Genomic DNA, 27,999 nt, shown 5'->3' with positions numbered 1-27,999 from the left:
TATGACCTGATCCTGTTACTTTCTCTGGATGATTTATTTTATCTTTGGTGGTTTTAGTAAGTCAAATGCTGTACGTAGTTGACATTTAATCATCAGAAATACCAGAGAAACTTGATTTGTTGAGGGAGTAGTATTCCTATTTGTGAGCAGGAATTGAACCAGCATTTTGTCAATGAACCTTGTTCTTTGGTTGTGCTTCATCGTTTGCACAAAAAGTTCTGCTCACCCATTCGTAGTAGGATGGTGTGTGTGAACCTTGTGTGTTTTATTCTGTTCTCCTTCAAGAAGTTTTCAAACACTTGAGATATGAATTGTGGTCCATTATCACTCACCAATTGTCCAGGGTAACTGAATCTGCTGAAGATTTCTCCCTATCTCTCAGTTGTATCTTCCGATGATGTTGACTTTGTGATGGCAACTTCTGGCCATTTTGAAGGAACATCAACAAGAATGAGAAACGTGCATCTCTCAAACGGTCTTGTGCAAACAATGTGTACCCATTGCCAAGCCTCTTTTGCCCATTCTCACAGATGCAACAGTGTTAATGGTGGCAGATTTCACACTTGCGTGCAAGGCTAACACGTCCCTGCCTTCTCCTCTATTTCAGCATATAAACCAGGCCACCAGAAATAACTCCTTGCTGTTTCTTTCATTCCCACAATACCTCAATGGCTTTTATGTATTTGATTCAATACACGTTTTCTTAATGATGTTGGAATGATGATTTATTCCCCAGAGGAGACGTACTGCCTGTAACAGATAACTCAGGTCTTTGAGTGGAATACGGCTTTAACTCAGGGTCTACTCTTGAGGTCTTGCCTCAAAACACCATGTCCATTATCTTGGAAAGTATTGGATCACTTTGGTGTGCTTCTTTACTTGTTCTGCGGTGACAGGAACACTGTCTACCTGCTCAAAGTGGGAAATATTTTCACACAAACTACTTATCAATGAACTGTTTGGTAAGAATAGATGGGAAAGCTCATCTGTGTTACCCTGAAGGCTTGACTGACACTTGATAGTATAGTTGTATGCTGGCAACAGCAATGCCCATCTCTGCATTCTGCTTACTGCCAGTGATGGAATCTTGATATGTGGTCCAAAAATTGTCATTAATGGACGATGGTCTGTCAATAGTGTGACTTTCCTCCTAAGGCATTTTATACAAACGTTAGGAACAAGAGGATTGTTAGGGAAAGAATCGGACCTCTCAGGGACAAAGGAGGGGAATTATGCTTAGAACCAAAGGAAGTAGGTGAGATCCTAAATGAATACTTTGCATCAGTATTCACAAAGGAGAGGGACATGTTGACTGGCAGTGTCTTAGAGAGATGTGTTGACCCGTTAGAAAAAATCTCAACTACAAGGGAGGAAGTGTTAGGTTTTTTAGGAAACATAAAGACAGACAAATCCCCAGGGCCAGATGGCATCTATCCTAGACTCCTCAGGGAGGCGAGAGATGCAATTGCTGGGCCTCTAACAGAAATCTTTGTCTCTTCACTGGACACGGGTGAGGTCCCAGAGGATTGGAGGATAGCAAATGTGGTCCCGTTATTTCAGAAGGATAGCCAGGATAACCCGGGTAAATATAGGCCGGTGAGCTTGACGTCTGTGGTAGGGAAATTGTTGGAGAAGATTTTTAGAGATCAGATATATGCGCATTTGGAACTGAATCTCATTAGCGATAGACAGCATGGTTTTGTATGAGGGGAGGTCATCCCTCACAAATTTGGTTGAGTTTTTTGAGGAGGTGACAAAAGCGATTGACGAGGGAAGGGCCGTGGATTTTAGTAAAGCATTTGACAAGGTCCCTCATGGCAGGCTGGTGCAAAAGGTTGAATCTCACGGGATAAAAGGTGAGCTAGCTAGATGGGTGGAGAAGTGGCTTAGCCATAGAAGACAGAGGGTAACAGTGGAGGGGTCTTTTTCCGGTTGGAGGTCTGTGACTAGTGGTGTTCCGCAGGGCTCTGTACTGGGACAAAGAACAAAGAACAAAGAACAGTACAGCACAGGAAACAGGCCCTTCGGCCCTCCAAGCCTGTGCCGCTCCTTGGTCCAACTAGACCAATCGTTTGTATCCCTCCATTCCCAGGCTGCTCATGTGACTATCCAGGTAAGTCTTAAACGATGTCAGCGTGCCTGCCTCCACCACCCTACTTGGCAGCGCATTCCAGGCCCCCACCACCCTCTGTGTAAAAAAACGTCCCTCTGATGTCTGAGTTATACTTCGCCCCTCTCAGCTTGAGCCCGTGACCCCTCGTGATCGTCACCTCCGACCTGGGAAAAAGCTTCCCACTGTTCACCCTATCTATACCCTTCATAATCTTGTATACCTCTATTAGATCTCCCCTCATTCTCCGTCTTTCCAAGGAGAACAACCCCAGTCTACCCAATCTCTCCTCATAGCTAAGACCCTCCATACCAGGCAACATCCTGGTAAACCTTCTCTGCACTCTCTCCAATGCCTCCACATCCTTCTGGTAGTGCGGCGACCAGAACTGGACGCAGTACTCCAAATGTGGCCTAACCAGCGTTCTATACAGCTGCATCATCAGACTCCAGCTTTTATACTCTATACCCCGTCCTATAAAGGCAAGCATACCATATGCCGCCTTCACCACCTTCTCCACCTGTGTTGCCACCTTCAAGGATTTGTGGACTTGCACACCTAGGTCCCTCTGTGTTTCTATACTCCTGATGACTCTGCCATTTATTGTATAACTCCTCCCTACATTATTTCTTCCAAAATGCATCACTTCGCATTTATCCGGATTAAACTCCATCTGCCACCTCTCCGCCCAATTTTCCAGCCTATCTATATCCTGCTGTATTGCCCGACAATGCTCTTCGCTATCCGAAGACCTATCCGGGACCTCTGCTGTTTGTGTGATATATATAAATGATTTGGAGGAAGATGTAACTGGTGTGATGAGTAAGTTTGCGGACGACACGAAGATTGCTGAAGTTGCGGATAGTGATGAACATTGTCAGAGAATACAGCAGGATATAGATGGGCTGGAACATTGGGCGGAGAAATGGCAGATGGAATTTAATCCAGATAAATGCAAAGTGATGCATTTTGGTAGATCTAATGTAAGGGGGAGCTATACAATAAATGGCAGAACGATCAGGAGTATAGTCACACAGGGACCTGGGTGTACAAGTCCACAGATCCTTAAAGGTGGCAGCACAGGTGGAGAGGGTGGTGAAGGCATATGGCATGCTTGCCTTTATTGGACGGGGCATAGAGTATAAAAGTTGGCATATGATGTTGCAGCTGTATAGAACGATGGTTAGGCCACATTTGGAATACTGCGTCCAGTTCTGGTCGCCACACTACCAGAAGGACGTGGAGGTTTTGGAGAGAATACAGAGAAGGTTTACCAGGGTGTTGCCTGGTATGGAGGGTCTTGGCTATGAGGAGAGATTGGGTAAACTGGGGTTGTTCTCCCTGGAAAGACGGAGGATGAGGGGCGACCTAATAGAGGTGTATAAAATTATGAAGGGCATAGATAGGGTGAACAGTGGGGAGGTTTTTCCCACGTCGGAGGTGACGAACACAAGGGGTCACGGGTTCAAGGTGAGGGGGGCAAGGTTCAACACAGATGTCAGGGGGACGTATTTTACACAGAGCGTGGTGGGGGCCTGAAATGCACTGCCAAGCAAGGTGATTGAGGTGGACACGCTGGGATCATTTAAGACTTATCTAGATAGCCACATGAACAGACTGAGAATAGAGGGATACAAAAGAATGGTCTAGTGGACACATGAGCGGCGCAGGCTTGGAGGGCCGAAGGGCCTGTTCCTGTGCTGTATTGTTCTTTGTTGTTCTATATAGGAATTGATAGAACTATCCTAAAAATGATTCCTTGGGCTTTTTTCTCTATCTGTGCATAATTGCTTTAGGATTTATTCAACGTTCTGGACGCTTTGGCTATCGGTTTCTCTTCATCTGGAAGCATGATGTGGGAAAGCACTGCCCCAGCATCATCATGTAATATATTACACACCAACTGCAGGGTAGGTTTAGAACAAAATGTGGCTTGAGCAGTACTTCCTTGGCTCACACGAACACTTTCTCACATTGATCCACTCACTTCCACTTTTTATTTTGATGTAGATTATGCAAGAGTTTTAGAATAGTTGCCAGATTGGGGACAAACATCCCATAGTAATTCAGTAAACCAAAGAAAGATCAAAGTTGGTTAACATTCTGTGGTGCGGATGCCTCGGTGATGACTTTTGATCTTTGAAGGCAACTTGTGCAGTCCCTTGGTGTCGATTACATTTCCCAGATAGTCAATTGAGGATGGGAAAAATTTGCATTTGTCTTTTCAGACTCTGAATTCATAATCTTCTAATCTCTGAAGTGTGGCATCTAGGTTGTGGAAATGTTTTTCTTCGTTCTTCCCAGTTACCAGGAGGTCATTCAGGTAACACTAAACTCCATTTAACCCATTTAAAATTTGGTCCGTAGCCCATTGGAACAAGCCCAGAGCTGAAGTAATGTAAATAGTAATCTTTTGTATTGAAATAACCTTTTGTGTGTCACAATTGTCAGGAACTATTGTGAATCCTGATCCATGTTCATTTGTGGATATGCTTGACTGAGTCGATCTTACTAAAGTGTTGGCCTCCAGCCACCCCTGGGAACATGTCATCAGTCAGGGGTAGAAGGCATTGTTTTGCAGAGTACAGGATTAATAGTTATTATGAAATCAATACAAATCCAAATGCATCCATCTTTTTTCATTCCTGGCTCGATCGGTGCAGCTCATTCACTCACCTTAACACGTTGTAGGACTCCCGTCTTGACCAGTCATTCTAATTCTGCCTCTACTTTAGATCTGATTTGTGTAAGGCACCGACCTAGCCTTTAAACATTTCACCTGACTCTTTTTTTCGATATTCAACTTTACTGAGGTATCCTTCATGCTTCCCAGATCACTGTTGAAAACAATAGCATGTTTCTTCAGGATTTTGGTAATGCCTGATTTTAGAATCTGAGGTTTAGTTCAGCCCAGTTTAACCTGATCTTTTCCATCAAGTTCTTCCCATTAATGCCGGATAATTTCCTTTGACTAAATGCAAGGACAGATCTGCCATCTGTCTATTTAGTTGTGCTGTTACGTTAATACGGCCCCTCAACAGAACCACTTCTCGAGCGTAAGTTTTTAACACTACCTTCAAGGGTTTCAGAGAGCAATGTCAGAGCTTTTCTTTATAAATACTCTCTGACACCAGTGAGGCTGCTGCTCCAGTGTCCAGCTCCATTTTTATCAGCTGTCCATCCAGCAGTGGAGTTACCCAGTACCAATTTGTATCACCACAATAGCTAGTTCATTTAATGACAGCTTGTCTTCAGGCGGTGAATCAACTCTCTTCTCACAACCTTTTCGTGCTACATGGACACTTTTCCTTTATTCTGTTTGCTATTTGTTTTATTTGGCTCTTATTTTTTGCAACTTTTGCCTGAGGCTTATTTTTTTCAGCATCCATGTTCATCCACAATCTCTGCACATGTCTTTGCACCAAGAATCTGCTGCTGAGTGCCTGGTTTTAGCACACCTATGGAAAGTGTGAGTCTTTGTTTGAGTTTCGGCCCGATCTTATGAATTCATGTGTTTGAACTCGATTATTGAGCTTCTGTGGCTGCTAATTCCATTGATACAGCAACTTCCAAGGCTTTTTTTAACCGCTTTTGAATTGCCTCACTCCTCAACCCGCAGAGTAGTCTATCTGGGAAGGTATCGTTTAATACATCCTCGAATTCTGTGTTCAGCCAGTCTTTTCAGTGTAGCTGCAAAGTGTGTCATCAATTTCCTTTCTTCTTGGTTGCACTTATGAAACCTAAACTTTTCTGCAATGACTAGAGGTTTGGGTGAATAGTGGCCCTGCAAAGTTTCCATTATTTCTTTGAGTATTTTCATGCCTGGCCTTTCTGGCTGTATCAGACTCCTAAGGAGGTCAAGTATCTACCATTTCCACCCCCCCCCCCCCCCCAACCGCATTATGCTCAGGAATGTTGGGACTTTTATATCTGCTGCTATCTTTTGTTCTCAGACTCCTAAGGAAGGTAAATGTCTCCACCATCACCCCCCCTCCCCACTCAGCATTACGCTCAGGAATGTTAGGAGTTTCACATTTGCTGCTATCTTATTAGCTTGAATTAAATAGTTGAATCATTCTATTTACGAGCTCCATCTTCTCATCAAATGGTCCCACAGTGCCAAATATTCCCACCATTTTTCTCTCTCTTCCAATGTGCAATAAATTTTTATCAATATCTTTCTCCCAAAACAAGGCACGACCTGAGCTCCGCTTGTTTTTATTTGTTTTACAACACTCTCAGCTCTGCATTTGTTGTTCCAGGCTAATTGCTACTCACGGCTACAGAGTCTGTTTTGGGCAGAGCACGTAGTGAGCTTCTCTGCAGTTATTTTCTTTAAATTTTCAGTCTTTCTTCCCCCTGGCGGCTGTATCCGTTGCTTTACTTCCTCGTCGCTAGTTTTTGTTTGGCGATGATTTTTTTTTTCTGTGTTTCCTTTGAGTGGCTGCAAGCACTGTCCAGTTTCCTTGCCGTCAGTTTTTTTTTGTGTGTGGTGTTCACAGGATTGACTTCAGGAAGCCGTGGAGGTTCAATAGAAACTAAGTACTTTATTCAGATGTTAACATTACAGCTGCGATGTTACACTGTGTAATGAACCACTGTAGCATTGTCCGTTATGTGATATGCCCGGACACGCCCCTGCTGCCTCAATCCGGGGCTCCGCCCTTCTCTGGGTATAAAGGTGACTGCTCTCCGCCCCTTTTGCCTCAGTTCGGATTAGCTATCGGTTCGGGTGTGCTCCAATTCTTTCGTTAATAAAAGCCTGTTATTTCGCAACAACGAGTCTTTGCGTAATCAATGGTGCATCACACTGCACATTTACCTGTGCAAGTGTCCGACACACCCAAGCAGTCTCTTAAAGTGTCCCTGTTCAGCCGCAAGGCTGCTGGTAAGGATTCACTAAAAATACTATAAATACACAGCAGCTCCTATATCTTTGAATAACCCTGGATAAATGCTGCCTGGGCCAGCAGTTCAGTATGCTTTGAGATCCCTTGTTGTCTCCAAGATTAAATCTACATTTACCTAAACATTAACAAAACCTTTAATGTTGCATTCACATTGCTTTAATGGTAGAAGAGTCTACAGCAGTAAAGACCAGTCAGTTAAGACTGACACCATGTGCTGGAAGTCCATGTCAATCTGTCCTGAGAAGAGAGGGGGACACAGAATAAGAACTGTAGAAGAACATTGAGATCAGCGGCACGGTGGCACAGTGGTTAGCACTACTGTCTCACAGCACCAGGGACCTGGGTTCGATCCTCGGCTTGGGTCACTGTCTGTGTGGAGTTTGTACGTTTTCCCTGTGTCTGCGTGGGTTTCCTCCGGGTGCTCCGATTTCCTCCCACAGTCCAAACGACGAGCTGGTTAGGTGCATTGGCCATGCTAAATTCTCCCTCAGTGTACCCGAACAGGCGCTGGAGTGTGGCAACTAGGAGATTTTCACAGTAACTTCATTGCTGTGTTAATGTAAGCCTAATAAATGAGCATTAAGACTGAGACAATGAAAGACACAACATGTATACGGATATAGTAGAGAAGAACCACAGTCACATGGGGATGCTGGAAGGGAGAAATCGCATGCAGGGAAATTAGATACAAGTGCTTTTGGTGAATAATGGATGTGTCACATGATCAAACTATATATAAAGTTGGGAAGTAAATGTGTTTTTAAAGTTGTTTTTTCCATAGATTCTGTGCACCACTCCTCTAATATTGACGATTACTCCTCTAATGTTCACAATTTAAAATCTGCTGCAGCAACTGAATATATATTTCATACAATCTACATTCTCTTGCTGCAGAAATTGGATTCAGAATATTAGAATTCTAAGGGCACTCATCTGATGTTCATGGTTAAACGGATAAAACTTGTAATAAATTTTATATATCTATCCTTTTATCCTGATTCTGACTTTTCAGTTGATATCTAAGTGGAAAAGTAGAATATTACAGAAAAAGAAGTTAAACAGTTAGCTTCTATTGTATAGATATCCATCACTTGGTCCTAATAACCCGGTGATCCTTTTGTACTGGAAGCAATTCTGCAATTGTGTCAACTCTTCTTGGTGTTTCTCCTCCCTGTTACCTACTGTTCACTCCCTGCCAGCTGACTGGCATCATGTAGATGAGGTTCGGACCTAAAATGTATGCCTGTAACCCTAGTCCAGGTTAAAGTTCACCCTCAAGTAATGCCAAAGAAGTTCTAATAGAATGTTATTTGTAGACAAATTAACTGTGACTAATTTTCAAATATCATGGGATGTAAGCAAAGAATATTAAGAAAGTGTTTTATGATAACAATAAGAATGGACTTGAACTTGAATATTGCTATTGACATAGGGCCCTATTTTACCATTTTAATTCTAAGTGCTGGGCAGACTTGAATCTGGGAGAGTTTCAGATCCAACTTTTAGACCCGTTCTCAGGCGCCCCCATGCGCACTCTGCCTGAAAAAAAATCAGCGATTCTGAATCGCGCTGCAGAAGCTTGCGAGTGTGGCTTAACGCGCCTGAAACACTGCAGCTCTGATTGAAACCTTAATACTGTCCAGCATGCACAGTTTTAAAAAAAATATTTAAAAATGTTCCCCTGCTACATTGCTCCTGGGCTGGATAATGCCTCCCCCGGTCCCATAAAGACATTGCCCCACCCCCACAACAAAACTGACCCCCTTATCTCCCCCCCCCCCCCTCCCCCTCCCCCTCGCTACCCAGACCAATCGTGGTCCCCTGCCGCCTCCTCCTCCTCACCGATGGCATGCAGAGTGGCAGTGGGCCATCCCCCCAGCGATCGCACGCAGAATGACAGCGTACCCCCCTCCCATCAGAGAGCCATCTGAGCCGCCTCCCTCCCAGCCCCCCCTCCCCAACCAGAGAGCCGTCTGACATGCCTCTCTCTCTCTCTCTCTCTCCCCCCCCCCCCCGACCACCACCACCACTGATCTGAGTCAGAGAGCCACCGGAAGCTCTGAATTTACCTTCTCAGAAGCTGGAGCACCCGAATCTGAGCTTTGTGGACCATGTCTGTTTTGCGCTGAATCTGGACAGGCGAATGCGGTGGTAAAGGGAGAGGTGCGGTAAGTTTGGGTGTGCAGCTGATTAAGTCAATTTAAATGCATGCAAATACGTTTAAGTTGACGTCGTGCCCATTTCAGGTGTGGTGCCGACGGTGGCCATTTTAGGCCCTTGGTAAAGGGGGAATGGGCGCAGAGGCAGTCGCGGATCGTGCTACTCACGAAAACGGGCACAACTTGATGGTAAAATCGGGCCCAAAATGTTGAGGCTTTTAATCTTGCTCTCATCAGGACAAACACAAGAATACCAAATTTCAAACAATCACTGACTCTGATCAGAGTCTGGAAGAGCTTTGGCAACCTGTCTCTCCTGCTAGAAATATTCAAGTAATGGACTTGTTGGCCAATCTATTCAGGAATTTTCAGGCATAAAATAAAGTAAATGGGTTCATGATGCATCTTAAATGTGTTTCTGAATGTCTTTTTTCCAATTTATAACCTTGGATGAAATTCTTTCAAAGTCTCTGCTACTCTGTCCAATTTGGCAATCAAGCTGCAGCAAATTAGGCTCTCAGATGATATAACTTTCATGAACTGAGCAATGATGGTATTGGTGGTATTTCTATGAAAATCAAAACCTAGAAGAAATTATAATGGGCGATCTTAGTGGCTTGTCACACTGGTTGATCAGTGTGGCAAGTCGGTAAGATCATGAGAGAGGAGAAAAACTAGGTTCGTGTCCAGTTTCTCGCCTCTTGTAAAAATACTGGCACAGAATTTCTGGCGTAATCAGCCTAAGCTGATTATAATAGTTAAATCCTAATTCAAATATTGTCAATGGGCCTGGGGCATAATCGTCCAGGCTCACTTGCCTTGATGGCCCTCACTGTAGGTCCTCACCGACAAGGATTGTGTATGGTCGCCAGCAACAGGGACCAGACATGATGGCCTCATTGGTAGGACCAGAAGTCATTGAGGCCCACCCTCCCAGGTGGTCAGCGGCAGGGGGTATAGTGCCCCTTGGGCAATGCTAATGTGGCAGTGCCACCCTGGCACTGTCTACCAGGCAGTGTCAAGGGGCAGAGATTAATGGGAGGGGCCAGGCCTTGGGGGATGGGCAGGGCCTGAAGGGGAGACTGTGCATGGGGGCTGCACACTTTGCAATTGAGGATCACCAGGACAGGGGTCGACTAGAGGTGGGGGGAGGGTGGTGAACAGCGATTGACCGGAGAGGGTGAACAGGGGTGGCGATCAGCCAGTGTGGTGGTGGTGGTGGGGTGGGGGGGTGATGAACAGGTGCGGCCATTGACCAGGGGTTGGGGAGGGTAGTGGTGTGAGTGGGTTGCTGATCGACTGGCAGGGGTGAATGGGGACAGTGATTGACCAGATAGGGTGAACAAAGGGGGGATGATGATTGAGGGGGGATGGGCCACGATCAGGGGAGAGTAACAATCTCTGGGGGAGTGACAATCTCCAAGTGTACTGTTGTACATAGGGCACTGAGAGATCAGGAGTATGTGCAATAGTGCCCTCTAGCAGCCATCAGCCAGATTTCCAGCACAGTAGACTCCATCCACTCTCCCTACTGGCAAGAATCACATTTTACCTCTTTTTTTTTCTCTAAGTCTGATAAGATTTGAATTTATCCCTCGCAAGTAAACTGGTCTGAAACTCTCCCATTTTCACACACTCATTTGTCATTTAGAATTTGTTTGGTAATATCGCCTCCATAATATCTGACCAAGATAGCAGACTGAAGGTGATTCATCTACTTGGAAAATCACCTGTTTCATAATCAACACAACCATTTGTAGAATATTGCAGGATTTAACTGTTAGATGGAACAATGGCCAGGCTGTTATGAAATTTTAAGAACATAATTGATAGATTTTTGTTTGGTCAGAGGCGGCTGCCCATTGATCAAGGATGACATCTATTCAGGTGCTTTTTGCCATGGATGTTCATGTGAACGAACATGCCAATGAGTCACACTTGAGACATGATGTCCCATGACGCTTGGATGCAGAGTGCGGGAATTGCTTTTGTTCCTTAACTAAAAAAAGTTAAAGATAGTATCAAACATAAAGGAAAAGCATATAATTGTGCAAAGATGGGGGTGAGGTCAGATGATTGGACAAAATTTAAAAAACAACAAAGAATGATTGAAAGCTAAAGAGACCAAACTAAAGTATGAGCGAAAGTGAGCTCAAAATATAAAGACAGATTGTAAGAGGTTCTATTGCATTTTACTCAAGAGAAAGATTAACAAAGTGAGCGTTGGCCCTATAGAAAGCTAGTCTGGGGAATTAATAATGGAAAATAAGGAGATGACAGATGAATTGAACAGGTATTTTGCACTGGACCTCACTATGGAGGATACAAGTAACATTCCAGAACTAGCCGTAAATCAGGAAATGGAAGCAAGGGAGGAGCCCGGAGCCCTCAGAATTTCAGGTCATGAGTTTTGCAAACAAAGGAAACTAGTTGAACAATTCCATCCATTTTGCTTGGATTTCTATGAACTAAGTCACTGTTATTCTTTACCAATTTATCTACATCATATCTGAAGAACTGCAGACAAAATTTATGCCAGTTTCAAAGAAAAGACCTTAGATATTCAGTAGTAATAAATCAGCCTTGCTTCCTGATCCACTTACCCCAAATCAACCACAGTGAACACCATCTCAATATCTGTCTCACAGGTTGAAAGGCAATTCTATTCACTGCCTCTGACCAGAGCTGTCAGGTACACTCATAAAGACTGATATTCATTTGAGTCATTCCTGTTAATGCAGGAATTTGGATTCATTTGTTAAAGAGGCACTCACAATATTTGTATCACATTTCTGATTATAAATCTCTCCTGACAATTCCTCACACTCTTTGCTGGAAATGAAGGAATAAATTATTCCTATGTGTCATGCTCTCTGCATTCCACCTTATTTAACTACTTTCAATGCCATCATTTGTACTAACCTATTACTTTCTCTTTCCTTTGATTTGAACTTCTCAGAAGCAGGATGTCCTCAGTCAAGTAAGTATTATTTATTTGAAAATATCCTGTGTACAGGGTTTTGTGATAGAACAATAGTGGAAGAGTGATTTATGTGTTTAATTTGGGTGTACTTTTGTGCAGAATTAATTTAAAAAATAAAATTGATCATGGTAGTTTGCTGATAGCTTATTGAATTTACTGAGCAGCTTGTTGCATCTACTATTGAGTCCATGAACCACATTCATCAGATACAGTCCCCAGTTTGTGTTGCCTTAATTGATCTCAATCAGACAGCATTATAAGTATTATAGTTGGTTTCTGTGATCTTTGGTTAAAGAGAGACGTTTAACCAGTGTTTTCTGTCTTGATAGTTATCCAATGATCTTGACCGGATGTGCATCTGTGTGTACGTACACGGGCATGAACAAGATTAAGCTTGGATGCAAAGCCATTTGCCGTCAATTTTTTTAAAATTCCAATTCAATCAAATCAAGTCCAATTCAGAGTCTCAACAAGTTGAGACATTTCCGATCCAAGCTGACAAGACAGGGTCTGCAACCCCTGTCTTGAGTCTGATCTACATGATCCAAGCTGATTGGAGGAGGCGGAGGTTTCCTCCTCCAAGGCTTGATCTCATTTGCATCTTAGCCAAAAGGCCGAGATGCCGCTTTTAAAAATTGCTTCATGTGAATATGAAGCTTAAATGCAACCCAGTGACCTTGACCAAGCACAGCATCCGATCCATACTACACTTGATCTTAGCCAAAAGGCCGAGAAGCAATCTTTTTTTATATATATACTTTTCCAATTCAATCAAATCAAGTCCAATTCAGAGTCCCAACAAGTTGAGACATTTCCGATCCAGGCTGGCAAGACAGGGCAAGCGACCATTTACCCTGTCCTGGGCCTGATCTACATGAGCCAAGCTGACCAGAGGAGGGAAAGCAATTCCTCCTCCAAGACTTGAGCTCATCTACATCTTAGCCAAAAGGCCGAGAAGCAATCTCATAGTCAATTTTTTTTTACTACTTTTCCAATTCAATCAAATCAAATCCAATTCAGAGTCTCAACAAGTTGAGACATTTCAGATCCAGGCTGACAAGACAGGGCGAGTGACCAAACCACCCTGTCCTGGGCCTGATCTACATGAGCCAAGCTGATTGGAGAAGGGGGGAGGTTCCTCCTCCAAGACTTGAGCTCATTTGCATCTTAGCCAAAAGGCCGAGATGCCGCTTTAAAAAATTGCTTCATATGAAACATATGAAGCTTCAGTGTAACCTAATGACCTCGACCAAGTGCGGCCGACCATGGGCTGCCAACAATACTACACTTGATCTTAGCCAAAAGGCCGAGAAGCCAATCTCATAGTCAATTGGTCCACTTACACCCACTAGCACATGAATAACAGGCCAGAGCAGTAGCTGCTGAGACTGACCAAGGCACAAAGTACTTAAGCTGGGGTAACACCATCTTTGGGAAAATTAACTCGGCCTTTTGGCTAAGATCAAGTGTAGTATGCAGAGGATGCTGCACTTGGTTGAGGTCATTAGGTTACATTTAAGCTTCATTTTCATATGAAGCAATTTTTTAAAGCGGCATCTCGGCCTTTTGGCTAAGATGCAAATGAGATCAAGCCTTGGAGGAGGAAGACCTGCGCCTCCTCCAATCAGCTTGGCTCATGTAGATCAGGCCCAAGACAGGGGTTGCAGACCCTGTCTTGTCAGCTTGGATCGGAAATGTCTCAACTTGTTGAGACTCTGAATTGGACTTGATTTGATTGACTTGGAAAAGTATTTTTTAAAAATTTATAAGGAGGTCCTGTGCGACCTCGTGTATGAAGATAAGTGTATTGCTTTTCATGATATTCAGCCACAAGCTCCAGCACATTTCCTCATGGTCCCTAAGAAGCCTATTGTCCATCTGCCTAAAGCAGAACAAGAACAGGAAATGCTGGACAATCTCGACAGGTCTGTGAAGAGAGAATAGAGCCAATGAATCCTGACTCGAAAGGTTTCTTTTGTCGAATTGTCCCACCCCATTTGATCTGATTTTGCTCTCCTACTTTAATTCAACCTGGAACTGTTCTTTTCAGTCCAGTTCTGACTTCCTTGTCCCATTCAAGCTTGCTTCTCTCAACCTCTCTTCAAACTGGTACTTCCCTGCCCGCCTCTGCCCTCCCCCCAGTCCCCGCCCCTCAGCTACTGGCCTAGTCCATTTGCAACTGAGCTTGAGCAGATGCTGAGGTGCCAGTGCAGGCTTGGATAATTGGGTTGGAAATGGAAAATTGGGAAAGAGAGGAAAAGACCCGGTTCATGCTGAATTTTTCCAACAAATGCCAACACTTGACCAGGTCCCCAGCATGGAATGGTGTGAAACTACGACGATTGTCATATATGCATTTTTTTTGTCTGATGCTTGTTCCTTCTTACTCTATGCAATAGTACCAACACACAAAATAAAATGATACAACTATTTCTATTTTTTCTTTATTATGTTTCAGCCCAGATTTTTTTTTCATCCTTTGTTTCATGTATTTCGTCCTCTCCCTACTCCTCTTTGGAGATCATGATTTCAGGCTAGGGTATTGCTGATATTGGCATTTTTTTTAATGAGAGTTCAGATGGTAAGTGTTTTCCCACATGGAGCATTGTGATTGAATCCCATGCCATTCTCACCTAATGTACACGCATGCACAGCCAGCAGAATTTAATGAGCAATGCTCAACAGCATGAACCCTGGGCACTAAGGCAAACTGTGACGTCCCTCCCATTGATCTTGCCAAGAACAACTAACTTGAGACAAGCCATTAACTTCAACGGTTTATTAATTCACTCGCTGGCCCATTTTGTTTTGTTCTATTCTCACATTTATTTTTCTTTCAATTCATTTCCTCACTCAGAGTGTTCACTAACCTGCATACGCTTCTGGCTGTAAGTAAATGGGCACTTCTGTATCCGAGAAAATCTTGAAAGTTTTACAAGCCGTAGCTGTTTTGAATATTACCCGGTCCCACAAAAGTGGTAAACTCCATAAATCAAGACAGCTCAAATAAGCAGTGTTATATTTTTATTCATTAAATTCCAACTGTTCCCTTTCTTCCCCCTCTCAAATTCTCCCTACTTTGCCTGAAACAAAGTTTAAGGTTTATTTATTAGTGTCACAAGTAGGCTTCCATTCACACTGCAATGAAGTTACTGTGTGAAAATCCCCGAGTCGACACACACTCCGGCGCCTGTTCGGGTACACGGAGGGAGAATTTGGCATGGCCAATGCACCTAACCAGCACGTCTTTCAGACTGTGTGAGGAAACCGGAGCACCCGGTGGAAATCCATGCAGACACGGGGAAAACGTGCAGACTCTGCATAGATAGTGACCCAAGCTAGGAATCGAACCCTGGTCCCTGTCGCTATGAGGCAGCAGTGCGAACCACTGTGCCACCCACAGTAAACCTATGTTGAGTTCTACTTCCTCAGTTGTCATTTTTCCCATTCCCCTGAGATTGTTGTTACCTCCCAAACGTGTTCCTATCTTTCCTGCAACTCTATGTCCATGACATTGCCCCTTCCTCATCTAATCTGTTACTGAATCTCTCATCTATGTTTTTCTCACCTGCAATCTCAACTATTCCAATGCTCTAACTCTGGCCTCCCATCCTCCAACTTTGTTAAACTTTAGCTTATCCAAAACTCTCCTGCCTGCACCTTAGCTTGGAAGACTCATTTGTCCATCTCCCATGTGATTGCTGACCACATTGTCTCCTGGTCCAGCAACCCATTGTGTTCAAATATCGCCATGGTCTTGGTCCTCCCTATCTCTGTATTCTCATTCAACCCCACCAACCTCTGAGCTAAATTCTGGCTTCTTATTCATCCCCAATTTTAATCTCTCCACCATCGCTGTGCTGCAAAATACTTTGACCCTAAGCTTTGAAAAAAGGTGGAAGTAGGCCATGGATTGGATATGTGATCCATAGCTCAGCTTGAGCTCAAGCATAGCACCATGGAGGGAAACAATCTGCTTAAACTTCAGACCATTAGCAGGGAGGTTAGTGGGTAGGAAATGGAGTTTGTGATGGGGACCAAAGACAGTGAGCCGGAATTTTGCTCCTGATGTGGAAAGCTCGAGTTGGGAAATTACCAGATGCTGCACATCTACCTCAAGAAGTGGTGCCCGGTGGGGTGTGATTTTCACTCCAGGATTTGGGGGGGGATGGGGAGTGACAGAATGCAGTCAGGCCTGCCATCCCCAGATGCAGTTCGAAGGTGGCCACAGGGATTGCTGAATGCCAAGGCCTCCCTTGGTATTCTGCAACTTCATCTCAGTTAATTTATTAAACATTAGGCACTCTAACTCTCACACTCCTCACCCCACCATGCTAACCAAATGCCCCAAATCATTACAATGGCCCCTTAACCAACTCCTGCCACCCCATGTGCCCCATCCACCACCCTTTGCCATTATTTTATCCATGCCAATGCATCTAGTATCCACCAGGGGCAGACCTCAGGAGCCAGGCTGAGATGAAATTAAATAAAATTCTAAATATCCATGACAGAATTCAATTTACAAAATAAATTCCAATTCAATTAGTTTAAATCCTCTCAAGTACTTAGTCCCATATGAAAACAAACATTTGTATTCATAACCCCTTGTCAAAGACTGCTATGCTTTAATAATTTATTTGAGTCATCAATCAAACAGTGAACTTGTAACGCCCTACTTTGGTAATGGTAGATGTGGGGAGCAGTCAAGCATTAATAATGCTATAATGATAGCATTTAGGGTTATGGCAACAAAAAGCTATTGAATCTGCTGGAACAGATTTTTGTTCGTCTCTCTCGGACACAGGTTTTTTTAAAATTAAAGTCCATTTCAATAACTTGACAGTTCTGCTGATCCTATCCACCATAAGTGCATTTATGAGTTCTCGAAAAATTTGTAAATTCTACACAGCTGATAACGACTCTCTTGCTTCAGCAAAAATGGGGTCTGTTTGAGCTCAGCACTGAATAAATTCATATGGCCCTGCTGAATTCAGGTTTCACACATTTGGAGTCACATCCTGCCTCCATTCCCCCCTCCCCTACCCTGCCCAACACGTCACATAAGAGAAGTGACAGTAAGGTAAAGAGTGTTGTTGGAGTACATGTGGATTTGCTTTCAGATGATGCCACCAGGTAAATAAATAGTAGGAGTCACCAAGGATAGATACTGGAGGAGACCAGAGAGGGTGGGGTGGTAGGGGTTTAGGTGGAGGTGGTGGTTCTGGAGATAAAAGTAAGGAATGGACAGAGAAGCTATTTTAGGTGATCCTCTGGTTATGACTGAATAGTTGAGTGAGCTCACTGAGCTGGGCAACAAAAGGGAGGTGTTGGAGGAGGATAGTCTGGTCAATGTTGTCAGACATATGGAGGAAGAGTTTACCTTTGTCACTATCACATAGGATGTTGTTTGTGACTGAAAAATTGGCCATTTCGGCAATTTTGCTATGACGGAGAGCCTCTCCATCAAGCTGAAAACCTGGGCTGTGGAGTTTGTGGAAAGATGGGCAATGAGTTGGGAGGGAAAGGGAGGTTAGAGATGGGGCAATAATTTGCAAGGACAGGGGGATCAAGTGTGGCTTTTGCTTAGAGGAATGATTAATACAGATTTGGGGAGGATGGGAAGCAGAACCTGAGACAACCTATCTCTTTGATTTAGTTTGTAATAACCCTTCTTTTAATATCTCCTTTGGCTTACTGTCAATATTTGTCTGATTAAGCACTTTGGCAGGTTTTCCTTTGCTAATGATGCCATAAGATGTTTATATGCCCTCAAATAGTCATTATTCATATGCAAGTTTAGATATTATACTTTGGCAAGCTGCTGATGATGCTGTCAGTTGATGTTCAAACATGGGCTTTCTGGAGCTGCTGGATAAGAATCAAAATTACCTGACGTGATTTTCTTCCTTTGCCTTCAAACTTGGACACGATAACCAATTTGGTAACTGAGATCAGTTCCCAGAGTGCATATTGTAATAGAGATCTGCCCAGTTTAAGTGGCACTTTCTGAAACTGGCCTGTGTATTCATTAGCTAATTTGTCATTTTCTACATCTTTATTTAATGTATTTTAAGCCTCTTCTCAAATCCGATTTTATATCAAAGAATGACTTTGTTTATTGAATGGGCTGAAGCCACAGAATAAATTTTTAAAAGACTCTGGTGACTTGAACAGGTGATCTCAAAATGACAAACACTTACATAGCTGCACAGAGCTATCAGAATGGAGTTGGTGTGTCTGATCACCTACTAAGGACACTAAGCCTAAATGAGTGTGAATTGTCGTCATCTGAACTACTCAGAAGCACTGTTAATGTATTTTGTTTCAGTTTATCATGAAAGATTTTGAAAAAATGGGCAGCATTTCATGTTCTCCCTGTAGCGAATTTGGTTGTGGTGGGGGCGGCAGGATTTAATCAGCAGGAGGATGGTGGGTGGGAATATTCATATTCATATATTCCCGCCACTACACTGATTGAATCGTTGGTGAAAAGGCTCACTTCCAGGCCTCATCCCACCAGTGCTTGTATTTGACTAGTAGCAAGCAGGGGTCTCGCCATGTGAGATGCCTGAAAAGCAAATCCTGCCGGAGTTGCTTGTGGGTTCCCACATTTAAAGGCATTCAGTGGAGGCACTGAATTCCACTCCTGCCTTTCCTGTCCACCCCTCCACCACAACCTCTCTCCCACCATCACTCACTTCTGCCAGCATCCATCACAGGTTCACAGTGATCTACCATCTGTGGCTGTGATCATGGCTTTGTTTCAAGTCCATTTCCTACATTTTATGAAGGAAATTTAAATTTTATAATCACTGCAAATCTCCTGTTTGTCTTTGCAGATATTTCATATATTAAATATTTCTATTCTGTTACTTTTAACCTGATCCATGGTGTTTATTGCATTTTCTTAAGATGAGGAAATTTGCATGAATGCACTAGTTAAAATGCTTATATATGGCAAAGAGCTTTATTAGATTTCCATCCTTGCTACCATTACTTGGGTATCATACAGGTAAAGGTATAATTTGTCTCGTAGGGAGTGAGGATCCTGTTACACAGGGGCAGACGGTGGCAGTCACTGGACTGTTAATCCAGAGGCGCACCAAATGCTCTGGGGACCTGCGTTCAAATTCCACCACAGCACCTAATGGAATTAAGATTCAGTTAATAAATCTAGAACATAAAGTCCCAGTAACGGTGACCATGAAACTATCCTCGATTGTTATAAAAGCCTATCTGAGTCACTAATGTCCTTTGTAACGTAGGGAAGGAAATCTGCCTACGTCTGACTGTAGACCCACAGCAATGTGGCTGACTCTTAACTACCCTCTGAAATGGCCTTGTAAACCATTCAGTTCTAGGGCAACAAATGCTGGCCTTGCCAGCGATGCCCACATGCTTTGAAAAAAAGTGAGCACAATCCTCTGAATATGAAAACAGTACCTGAACTAAAACTGTAAAAGAAATGATAAACACAGGTAGTTCTTGGGGCTTATCTCAACTGGTTGTTAAACAGGTGAGAGCTCACATAGCATATCAACGGGCTAATTAACTGGAGGAGTACCTAAGCCAAGCCCAATCATGTACTTATTTGGAAAACTAGACTGTTGTCCAATGATTTTAGGCTTCTTGATGACTCTGAATTGGATGTAATAATGAAGAAGATAGGAAGATAAGATAGTAGGCTGATCTGCACCTATCTTCCTTAATGCTTTTGTTAACCAAAGATATTATCAATCCCAATTTTAAATTTAACAATTCTTCTCGCATCAGTTGAGGTTATGGAAGAGTTTCACCACCCTTTGCTTAAAGAAGTGTTTCTTATTTTCGCTCTTGACATTGCTGAAGGACAGGATACAGATGAGAAAGGAGGGGACTTGGAGGGACACCAAAAATACATATAAAGAAAATATCACATCTTTAGGTTGTCTTTCTTGATTTTTTTGAATAATATAATTGCCCCGTTCTTTTACAAAGGATGAAAAATAGTGAAACACACATTTTCTGTTGAAAATATTTTGATAATACCAGCTAATATTATAGGTGACACTTTTTCAAATGCAAAAATATTTTCTGGTTTTGTGCTATTTTCTTTTTGAGTAAATGCTTTTTATTTTATCTCTAGCCAATAGACTTTGACGGCTTCAAACTGTTCATGAAAACATTCTTGGAGGCTGAGCTGCCTGATGATTTCTGTCAGCATCTGTTCATGTCATTCAAGAACAAGTCCTCGCTTCCAAGCCCTTCTTCACAGGCAAAAAATTCCAGCAGTCCTCCATTCCACACAGGAGGTAAGCAATAAGGACCAGCAACCTTCCTGTATGTCTGTCTTTAGAAAGCACTGAACGACAGCTTGAATGGCCTTCAAAGGAGAAGCAAGTTGATATGGATAAAGAGTGGTGTGAGACACTTTCTTCATTGGGGCAGCAAAAGTTGAGGGGGGCGGTGGTTGGTTGGCAGGGGATGGCAGTGGGATCAGTTTTGAATTGCTCTTGGCTAAAAGCAGAGAGGTGAGTGGCCTCTGCCACAAATTTCAATGGTTCAATCGTTCTGAACATGCCAATGTCAATAACGAGTGAAAGCTGGCCAATAGGTTCAGAAATGCTTTCAAGTCATAGACAACCTTGAATATAAATTTCTGTCATGTGAAAGAAGTAATTGCTGAATGTGCAGTGGGACAAAGGATATTGTAAATTAAACTGAAAGTAAACACTTCATTTGTTTTGGAGGGAACAGAGCTATAACATACAAATGCCTAAAGGGTCAATGTCAATGTTGAAAGTGCGAAGTATACACTACCTTCAAAGATTTGTGTGCATCCAATCCCAGGCACCGCCTTTAAGGCTGTGCTATTTAATTTAATTTGCCGCTTCCTACCAAAGTGCATCTCTTCACAATTCACTTAAATTTCATCACCCATTTGTCTGCCTAATTCAACAGTCTATGTCCTGCTGAAGGCTATTACTGCCATCTATATTGTTCATTTACATTTGCAGGCTTTGAAATTATTTTCAAGTGAATTTCATTAATATAAAAATCAAAAAGAACAATGATTCTAATGCTGACCTCTGGGGAACACCAAGAGGAGATGGGAGGAGTTGTGGTAATGTGGTTATGTAGTAATGTCACTGGAATAATAATAATCCAAAATCCAGAGGCTCTGGGGACATGGGTTTAAATCCCAACAAGACAGCGAGTGGAATTTAAATTCAATTAATAAATCTGAAATTGAAAGCTAGTCAAAGTCATGGTGACCATGAAACCATTGTCAATTGTTTAAAAATCCATCTGGTTCACTAATGCTGTTTTAGGGAAGGAAATCTACCATCCTTACCTGGTCTGACCTACATGTGGCTCCAGACCCACAGCAATGTGGTTGACACTTAACTGTCCTCTGAAATAACCTAACAAGCCATTCAGTTCAAGGGCAATTGGGGATGGGAAACAAATGCTGATCTTGCCAGCCCACATCCAATGAAAGAATAAAAAATACTTTTCTCTAGTCTGAAAAACAACTGTCCACACTCTCTCTTGCCAATTTTGCATTTATCCTGCCAATAATGTCCCTTCAATCACATGGGGCCTTAATTGTGATAGAAAATCTATTCTGTGGTGTTTTATTAAATGCCTTTTGAAAGCCTTTGTACCGAATATCAAATACCCCACCCTCATTAATTCTCTCCATTACTTCATCTCAGAAGTCAATTATTTTCGACAAACCTGGTTTTCCTTTTAAAAAATCTGTGCTCATTTTAATTGATTAGCCCATACTTTTCCAAATATTGATTATGTTTATTCCAAATAAATGAGTCAATGTTTCTCTATCACTGATGTTCGGTCGATTGGCCAATGATTCTTTTTTTGAACAGTGATGTAACATTTCCAATCTTCCACTCCTCAGGCATCAGCCCATATCTAACGAGGATTGAAAGATTGTTTCCAGAGCCTCTGCAAATTCCCCTTTATTTTCCGCATAACCTAGGAGGGATTCCATCTGGATTGAATGACATTCTAGTCAACCTTTTAAGTATTTCCTATTTATCTATTTTTAATCAATCCAATATTGCTACTGCTTCCTCCTTTATTGTGGACCCCCTCTTGCCCATTGAAGACTGATGTAATGGGCGAAATTTAATGGAACCCTCAAACATAACATTGGATAACTTATTGGGGATAAGTATCACATCTACAGCCCCTTTTAAAAGTTACTCTTGCTGGACAGTCACTCACTACTCTCCTGGACTTTCTGCAGGCTGACCACTTCCTGGAACATGTGGACCAGGATAGTCATGGTCTTCTGTACACTCTGCAGATTCTCGCAGCTTAGAAACCCTGAGCTCATGTTTGGCGACTAGAGGAACAATTGCCCGCATGGATATCCAGGACACACACAACACCTAGGGCACAGGAAATGCAGGCAACCAGTCTCAGCTGTCCTGTTATTTGCATAAACCCTTTTAAATCTATTTAATTACTCTGATTATTAAGACAATTACTGTTGCCCCTCGATTGGAAGAAGTTAGCATTTCCCTTCCGTCTGGCAAATTCTTACACTCAAAATTTCCATTGCCACTCATTCTCACAAGGCAATCCATTTAGCAGATTTTGATTTATTATTGTCACATGTATTAATATACAGTGAAAAGTATTGTTTCTTGCATGCTATACAAACAAAGCATACCGTACATGGAGAAGGAAAGGAGAGGGTGCAGAATGTAGTGTTACAGTCATAGATAGGGTGTAGAGAAAGATCGACTTAATACGAGGTAGGTCCATTCAAAAGTTTGGCAGCAGGGAAGAAGTTGTTCTTGAGTCAATTGGTTCGTGACCTCAGATTTTTGTATTTTCTTCCCACCGGAAGAAGGTGGAAGAGAGTATGTCTGGCATACATGGGGTCCTTGATTATGCTGGCTAATTTGCCAAGGCAGCGGGAAGTTTAAACAGAGTCAATAGATGGGAGGCTGTTTTGTGTGATGGACTGGGCTTCGTACATGACTCATTGTAGTTTCTTGTGGTCTTGGGCAGAGCAGGAGCCTTACCAAGCAGTGATACAACCAGAAAGAATGCTTTCTATGGTGCATCTGTAAAAGTTGGTGAGAGTCATAGCAGACATGCCAAATTTCCTTAGCCTCCTGAGAAAGTAGAGGTGTTTGTGGTTTTCCTTAACTATGGCATCGGCATGGGGGAACCAGGACAGGTTGTTGGTGATTTGGACACCTAAAAACTTGAAGCTCTCAACCCTTTCCACTTCGTCCCCATTGATGTAGACAGGGGCATGTTCACCACTACGCTTCCTGAAGTTGATGACAATCTCCTTTGTTTTGTTAACATTGAGGGAGAGATTATTGTCGTTGCGCTAACTCTGTGTGCTCAGCCTTGTGTTTAGCCTCCAACGATTTTGAAGTGCAAGTCTGGATACTGGGTCCAAAGAGCTGCCGGACAAAATGCATGGGATGCGGAATGCAAGAAGTATGGATTTCCTTACTTCTGAAAACCACAAGTCCACTTTGGGGGGACCATCTGTACCTAGCTGCACTAGAAAGGCTGCAATGCCCCAAAATCCAAAAGCTGCTCACCTGCCAAATAAACTGACTGACTACTGAGTTCACTGCTTTAAAAGCAAACTTTGCAACGTTTAAATTGCTAACTGGCTGCATTAATTACTGCTGCCAGTTACTGGGACGCTGCCTTGCAGTACATTGAATTTCTTGCTGTGCTTCCAGCATTGTATTTGTTACAGTGTCTCTTGGTAAATTAGAAGATAAATAACCCTCTCCCTTATGGCACTGTTGTTGCTGTGTTTCATCAAGCTGTTTAATTTCTGATTCCGCAAGCCTTAAAAGAGCTGTGTGCTGCACTGTTAGACTAAAAGATCAGCTGGAAACACATTCCTCTGTCCTAGACAGCACTGTTTCCAGCTCCTACCTGCTTGTAGACCTGGGGCTACAACTCTGCTATCAACGCGAATATCGAATCTTACATGACAGTTGTGAAAGTGGCCGCTCATGGTAAAATTCAATCCCTTTTGAGCAACGGCGAAAGTAGTAGATTTGGAATTGGTTAGTGATTATTATCTTCAAATGTGGGTGTTTGTTGCTATGTTACCTAGAGCATGCACTGAAATTTGCGGATTGACCCTGAATGGTAGTGATATTAAAGCACTGTTAGTAAGTGTTGCTGCAACAGAAGTGCTGATGTTGATTCAGTAAACATGCCGAACAGTTCATTTTAATTGTGCTCTATCAATTAGTTACAATGAACCTTGGTTGACTGCTATTTAGAAGAATTGAATAACGGATTCCATGCATCAGTTGTCCCTTGATTTCAATATAGTTGATAGATTTTGTTAGATTATCATCATCTGTCCCTCGATTTTAAGAATGACATCCACCCAGGTCGCAAGTTCCTGCCCTAGCTTTCGGGTGACTTAGCAGGCAGATTCTTGACTCGTGAATCAATGGGAACATGGGGCAGGATGTCCCATGAGGCAGTAGGATCTGGAGTGCAGAATTTACTTTCTTTTTTCTTCCTCTGTCGCCACTTTCCCTCATTATTTAAGATGTGGGTGGCAAGACGGCATAGTGGTTAGCACTGCTGACTCACAGCGCTAGGGACCCGGGTTTGATTCCCAGCTTGGGTCACTGTCTGTGCGGAGTCTGCACATTCTCCCAGTGTCTGTGTGGATTTCCTCCGGGTGCTCAGGTATCCTCCCACAGTCTGAAAGACATGCTACTTGGGTGCATTGGTCATGCTAAATTCTCCTTCAATGTACCTGAACAGGTGTCGGAATGTGGCGACTAGGGGATTTTTACAGTAACTTCATTGCAGTAAGCCTACTTGCAACACTAATAAATAAACTTAAACATGGTGACTCAGTGTGATACAACTTGATTTTTGAACAATTGGCAGATTCCATAATTAGATGGCAGGGCTGAATTTTGGCAGCAAAACACTTGCGTGCCACCTTCAGCACAGGAAAATTGGGTAACGTGTTTTGTGGAATAACAATTTGGAATTACACAGGAAAGAAGAAATTAGTCAATGGGGTGAAAAGTTTGACAGAAAAGATGGGCTTTGAGGAAATTTTTAAAAATGAAAGGAGGTGAAAGGAATTGGATAAGAGTTCCAGATAGCGAGACTGAAAGGTCAGTCACTAATAGTGAGGTGAAAGTAGGGATGAATGAATCAGTGAATTCAGCAGGTATTCTAGGGCTGCATTAGATTTCAGAGATGAGGTAAAGCAAGACCTTACAAGTATTTATACTCCAAGATACCAATCTTAAATTTAACAACTTGAAGAATGGAGAGCGAACTGAGGTCAACAAGGATTGAACCTGGACACAACAGAGGAGTTTTGGACAAGTTGAGTTTATGGAGGGAAGAGAATGGGTAGCCAGAAGAAAAGGACTTTGGAGAAATAGAGCCAGATTTTGTGCAGGAGACGGAAAGGTTGAGTTAGGAAATTTATTGACTTGGCAGTCCTGTCTCCTTTGAAAGGTGGTGCCCAGCATATTTTCATGCCAGAGGCATGCGGCGACTATGGAGTTGGACCCGCTGCCTTTGGAGGCAAGCCCAAGGTGCTAATGGATCTGGGCTGACGGCCAGGCTGGCTCACGAGAACACCATTTACTCGGACATTAGCCCGTTTTAATGATGTGTCAGGTCCTCAAATCTTCACCCCTCACCGTGCCAACATCCATGCCCTCCATAAGAACTTACCCAGTATCCATTCGGGCAGACCTCAGGAGCCATGTGGGGATGGAACATAATCTATTTCACAAATCGCGTTAAGGAAAGTTGATCCTTTAATAGCTTCCTGAGCTGTCAATCAAAATTTCTTCACAGCTCCCCACTGATATAAGTGATTCTGTACCTTTTTGAAACTCAACCAAGCATTCATAATGGGCTCAACAATGATAGCAAACCTTGGGAAATCGAAATAATGGCGTCTATAGAAATTGGGGGAAAAAAAGATGGCTAATTAATGCTCTTATTTCTAAGCAACACCAGATGGCATGTCAATCAATGCACTTCAGCATTGGGTGTTTTTTTTCCAGTTCCAAGTTTAGTGGGTCTGATTCTATCCTGTCCCTCCTCACTTGAGTGAAAATCATGCATGCAGGGGTCATTTATATGGAAATAGGTTTGCTGAAATTTCCCAATTTGAGTTTCCCACTTCAATGACAAAAATCTGGCCATTTGACATTGATGTCGATCCAGTTAATGCAACTTTTACTAGCTGTAGAAAGATTTAATAATGAAAGTGGGCTTACTGCAGAGAATGAAGAAATAGTGAATAACCCCTAAAACAATTCGATGGTTATTTTTTAAAAATACATTGCTCAGCATTTCTTTTATTGCATTGTTAATAATTTAAGGAATCTTCTGCACCAGGATTGTAGAAGTGAAATATTGTATTTATATATTTTCACCATGGTATTTATTGTAGGTTATTTTCCCCTCGTTTTCCTATTCTGAGTGCTACATATAATTTCCTGACGACAATAGCAATATGATCAATCCCTTTGGAACTAGCAATAGAATCTTTGAACTGATGACCATGTGAGAATAGATCGAGTTATCCTCCAATTTCTCTGCTCCCTCTCCCTCCAAAGGAGTGCTTCTACCCTGTTCACTGGAATTCTGTAGTGACAGATTTACGTGGATCCACCAGAAGGAATACTTTTCAATCAGGTTGCCCAACTTTGCATGTGCAGCTTCCATTTAATTTATGCTTTGTGCGTACTCGGTGCAGGAGATGTCCATCTGACCAAAATATGCATATTAATCCCTCAAAATGTTGTACACAATTTCCTGACACTGATGCAAAGTACAAGTTCATAATTCAGCCCATTTGAAATATGAATCCAGACCTGTTAGGTTTGTTTAATTCATTCTTGAGATTGGGTGTCATTAGCAAGGCCACCATTTATGGTCCACCATAGTTTCCTTGACGAGATATTGGAAGGCTGCCTTCTTCAACAACTGCGGTCCAAATGATGTAGGCACGATACTGTTAAGTAGGGTCTTTCAGGATTTTGAACCAGCAATGATTGAGAAAACAGTGATATTTTTCCAGCTCAGGATACAGTTAGCTTGATGTTGTTCCTCAGCATGTCTGCTTTGTCCTTCTAGATGACAGAGGCTGCTAGTTTGGGAGGTGCTGTTGAAAAATTCTTGGCAAGTTGGTGCAGTGGATCCAATAGATAGGACACATTGCAGATGCATCTCTTCAACACTGCTATATTGTATGTTTAATCCTCTGCAAAATACCAGACCTCTTATATGTTCTAATAGCCATGGCATTTATGCGGCTAGTCCAATTGAGTTTCTGGTATTTGATGACTCTATAAATGTTAATAGCGGGAGAATTTAGCAATATTAATCCCTTTGACTGTTAAAGGGAGATGGCTAGGCCAGCTTTTGTTGGAATCATAGAATCCCTACAGTGCAGAAGGAGGCCATTTGGCCCATCCAGTCTGTGCCATCAGTAATCCCACCCAGGCCCTATCCCTGTAAGACCACTATGGGGCAATTTAGTATGGCCAATCAACCTAACCTTCACATCTTCGGAGTGAGAGGGGAAACCAGCGCACCCGGAGGAAACTTATGCAGACATGGGGAGAATGTGCAAACTCCACACAGTCACAGAATTGAACCTGGGTCCCCAGCACTGTGAGGCAGCAGTGCTAACCACTGCACCACCGTGCTGCCCTAAAGAGATGGTTAATGCCTGGCAATTAAATGGTGTGAATGCTACTTGCCACTTATCAACCCAAGCCTGGATGCTATCCAAGTTTTCCTCGATGTGAATATGGTCTGCTTCATTATCTG

General features: G+C 42.7%; 1 protein-coding gene and 1 pseudogene across 6 annotated transcripts in view; one reads left to right on the top strand and one right to left on the bottom strand.

Moving 5' to 3' along the window:
• Positions 1-27,999, top strand: part of dgkb (diacylglycerol kinase, beta) — a 679,678-nt gene that overhangs the window by 80,213 nt on the left and 571,466 nt on the right. For 3 of the 6 annotated variants that reach the window (XM_078228097.1, XM_078228117.1, XM_078228127.1), the window contains exons 3-4: positions 12,139-12,159; positions 20,291-20,435. In XM_078228097.1, coding sequence (XP_078084223.1) covers positions 12,139-12,159; positions 20,291-20,435 — 166 coding nt within the window. The remainder of the gene's footprint in view (positions 1-12,138; positions 12,160-20,290; positions 20,436-27,999) is intronic. The other 3 variants (XM_078228107.1, XM_078228136.1, XM_078228146.1) reach the window with 1 other exon arrangement.
• Positions 12,693-12,902, bottom strand: LOC144481693 (U2 spliceosomal RNA; annotated as a pseudogene).

This window comes from Mustelus asterias, chromosome 2, assembly GCF_964213995.1.
Source record: "Mustelus asterias chromosome 2, sMusAst1.hap1.1, whole genome shotgun sequence".
NCBI lineage: Eukaryota > Metazoa > Chordata > Chondrichthyes > Carcharhiniformes > Triakidae > Mustelus > Mustelus asterias.
The sequence above is the reverse complement of the archived record's forward strand: the minus strand, read 5'-3'. Positions and strand labels throughout refer to the sequence as shown.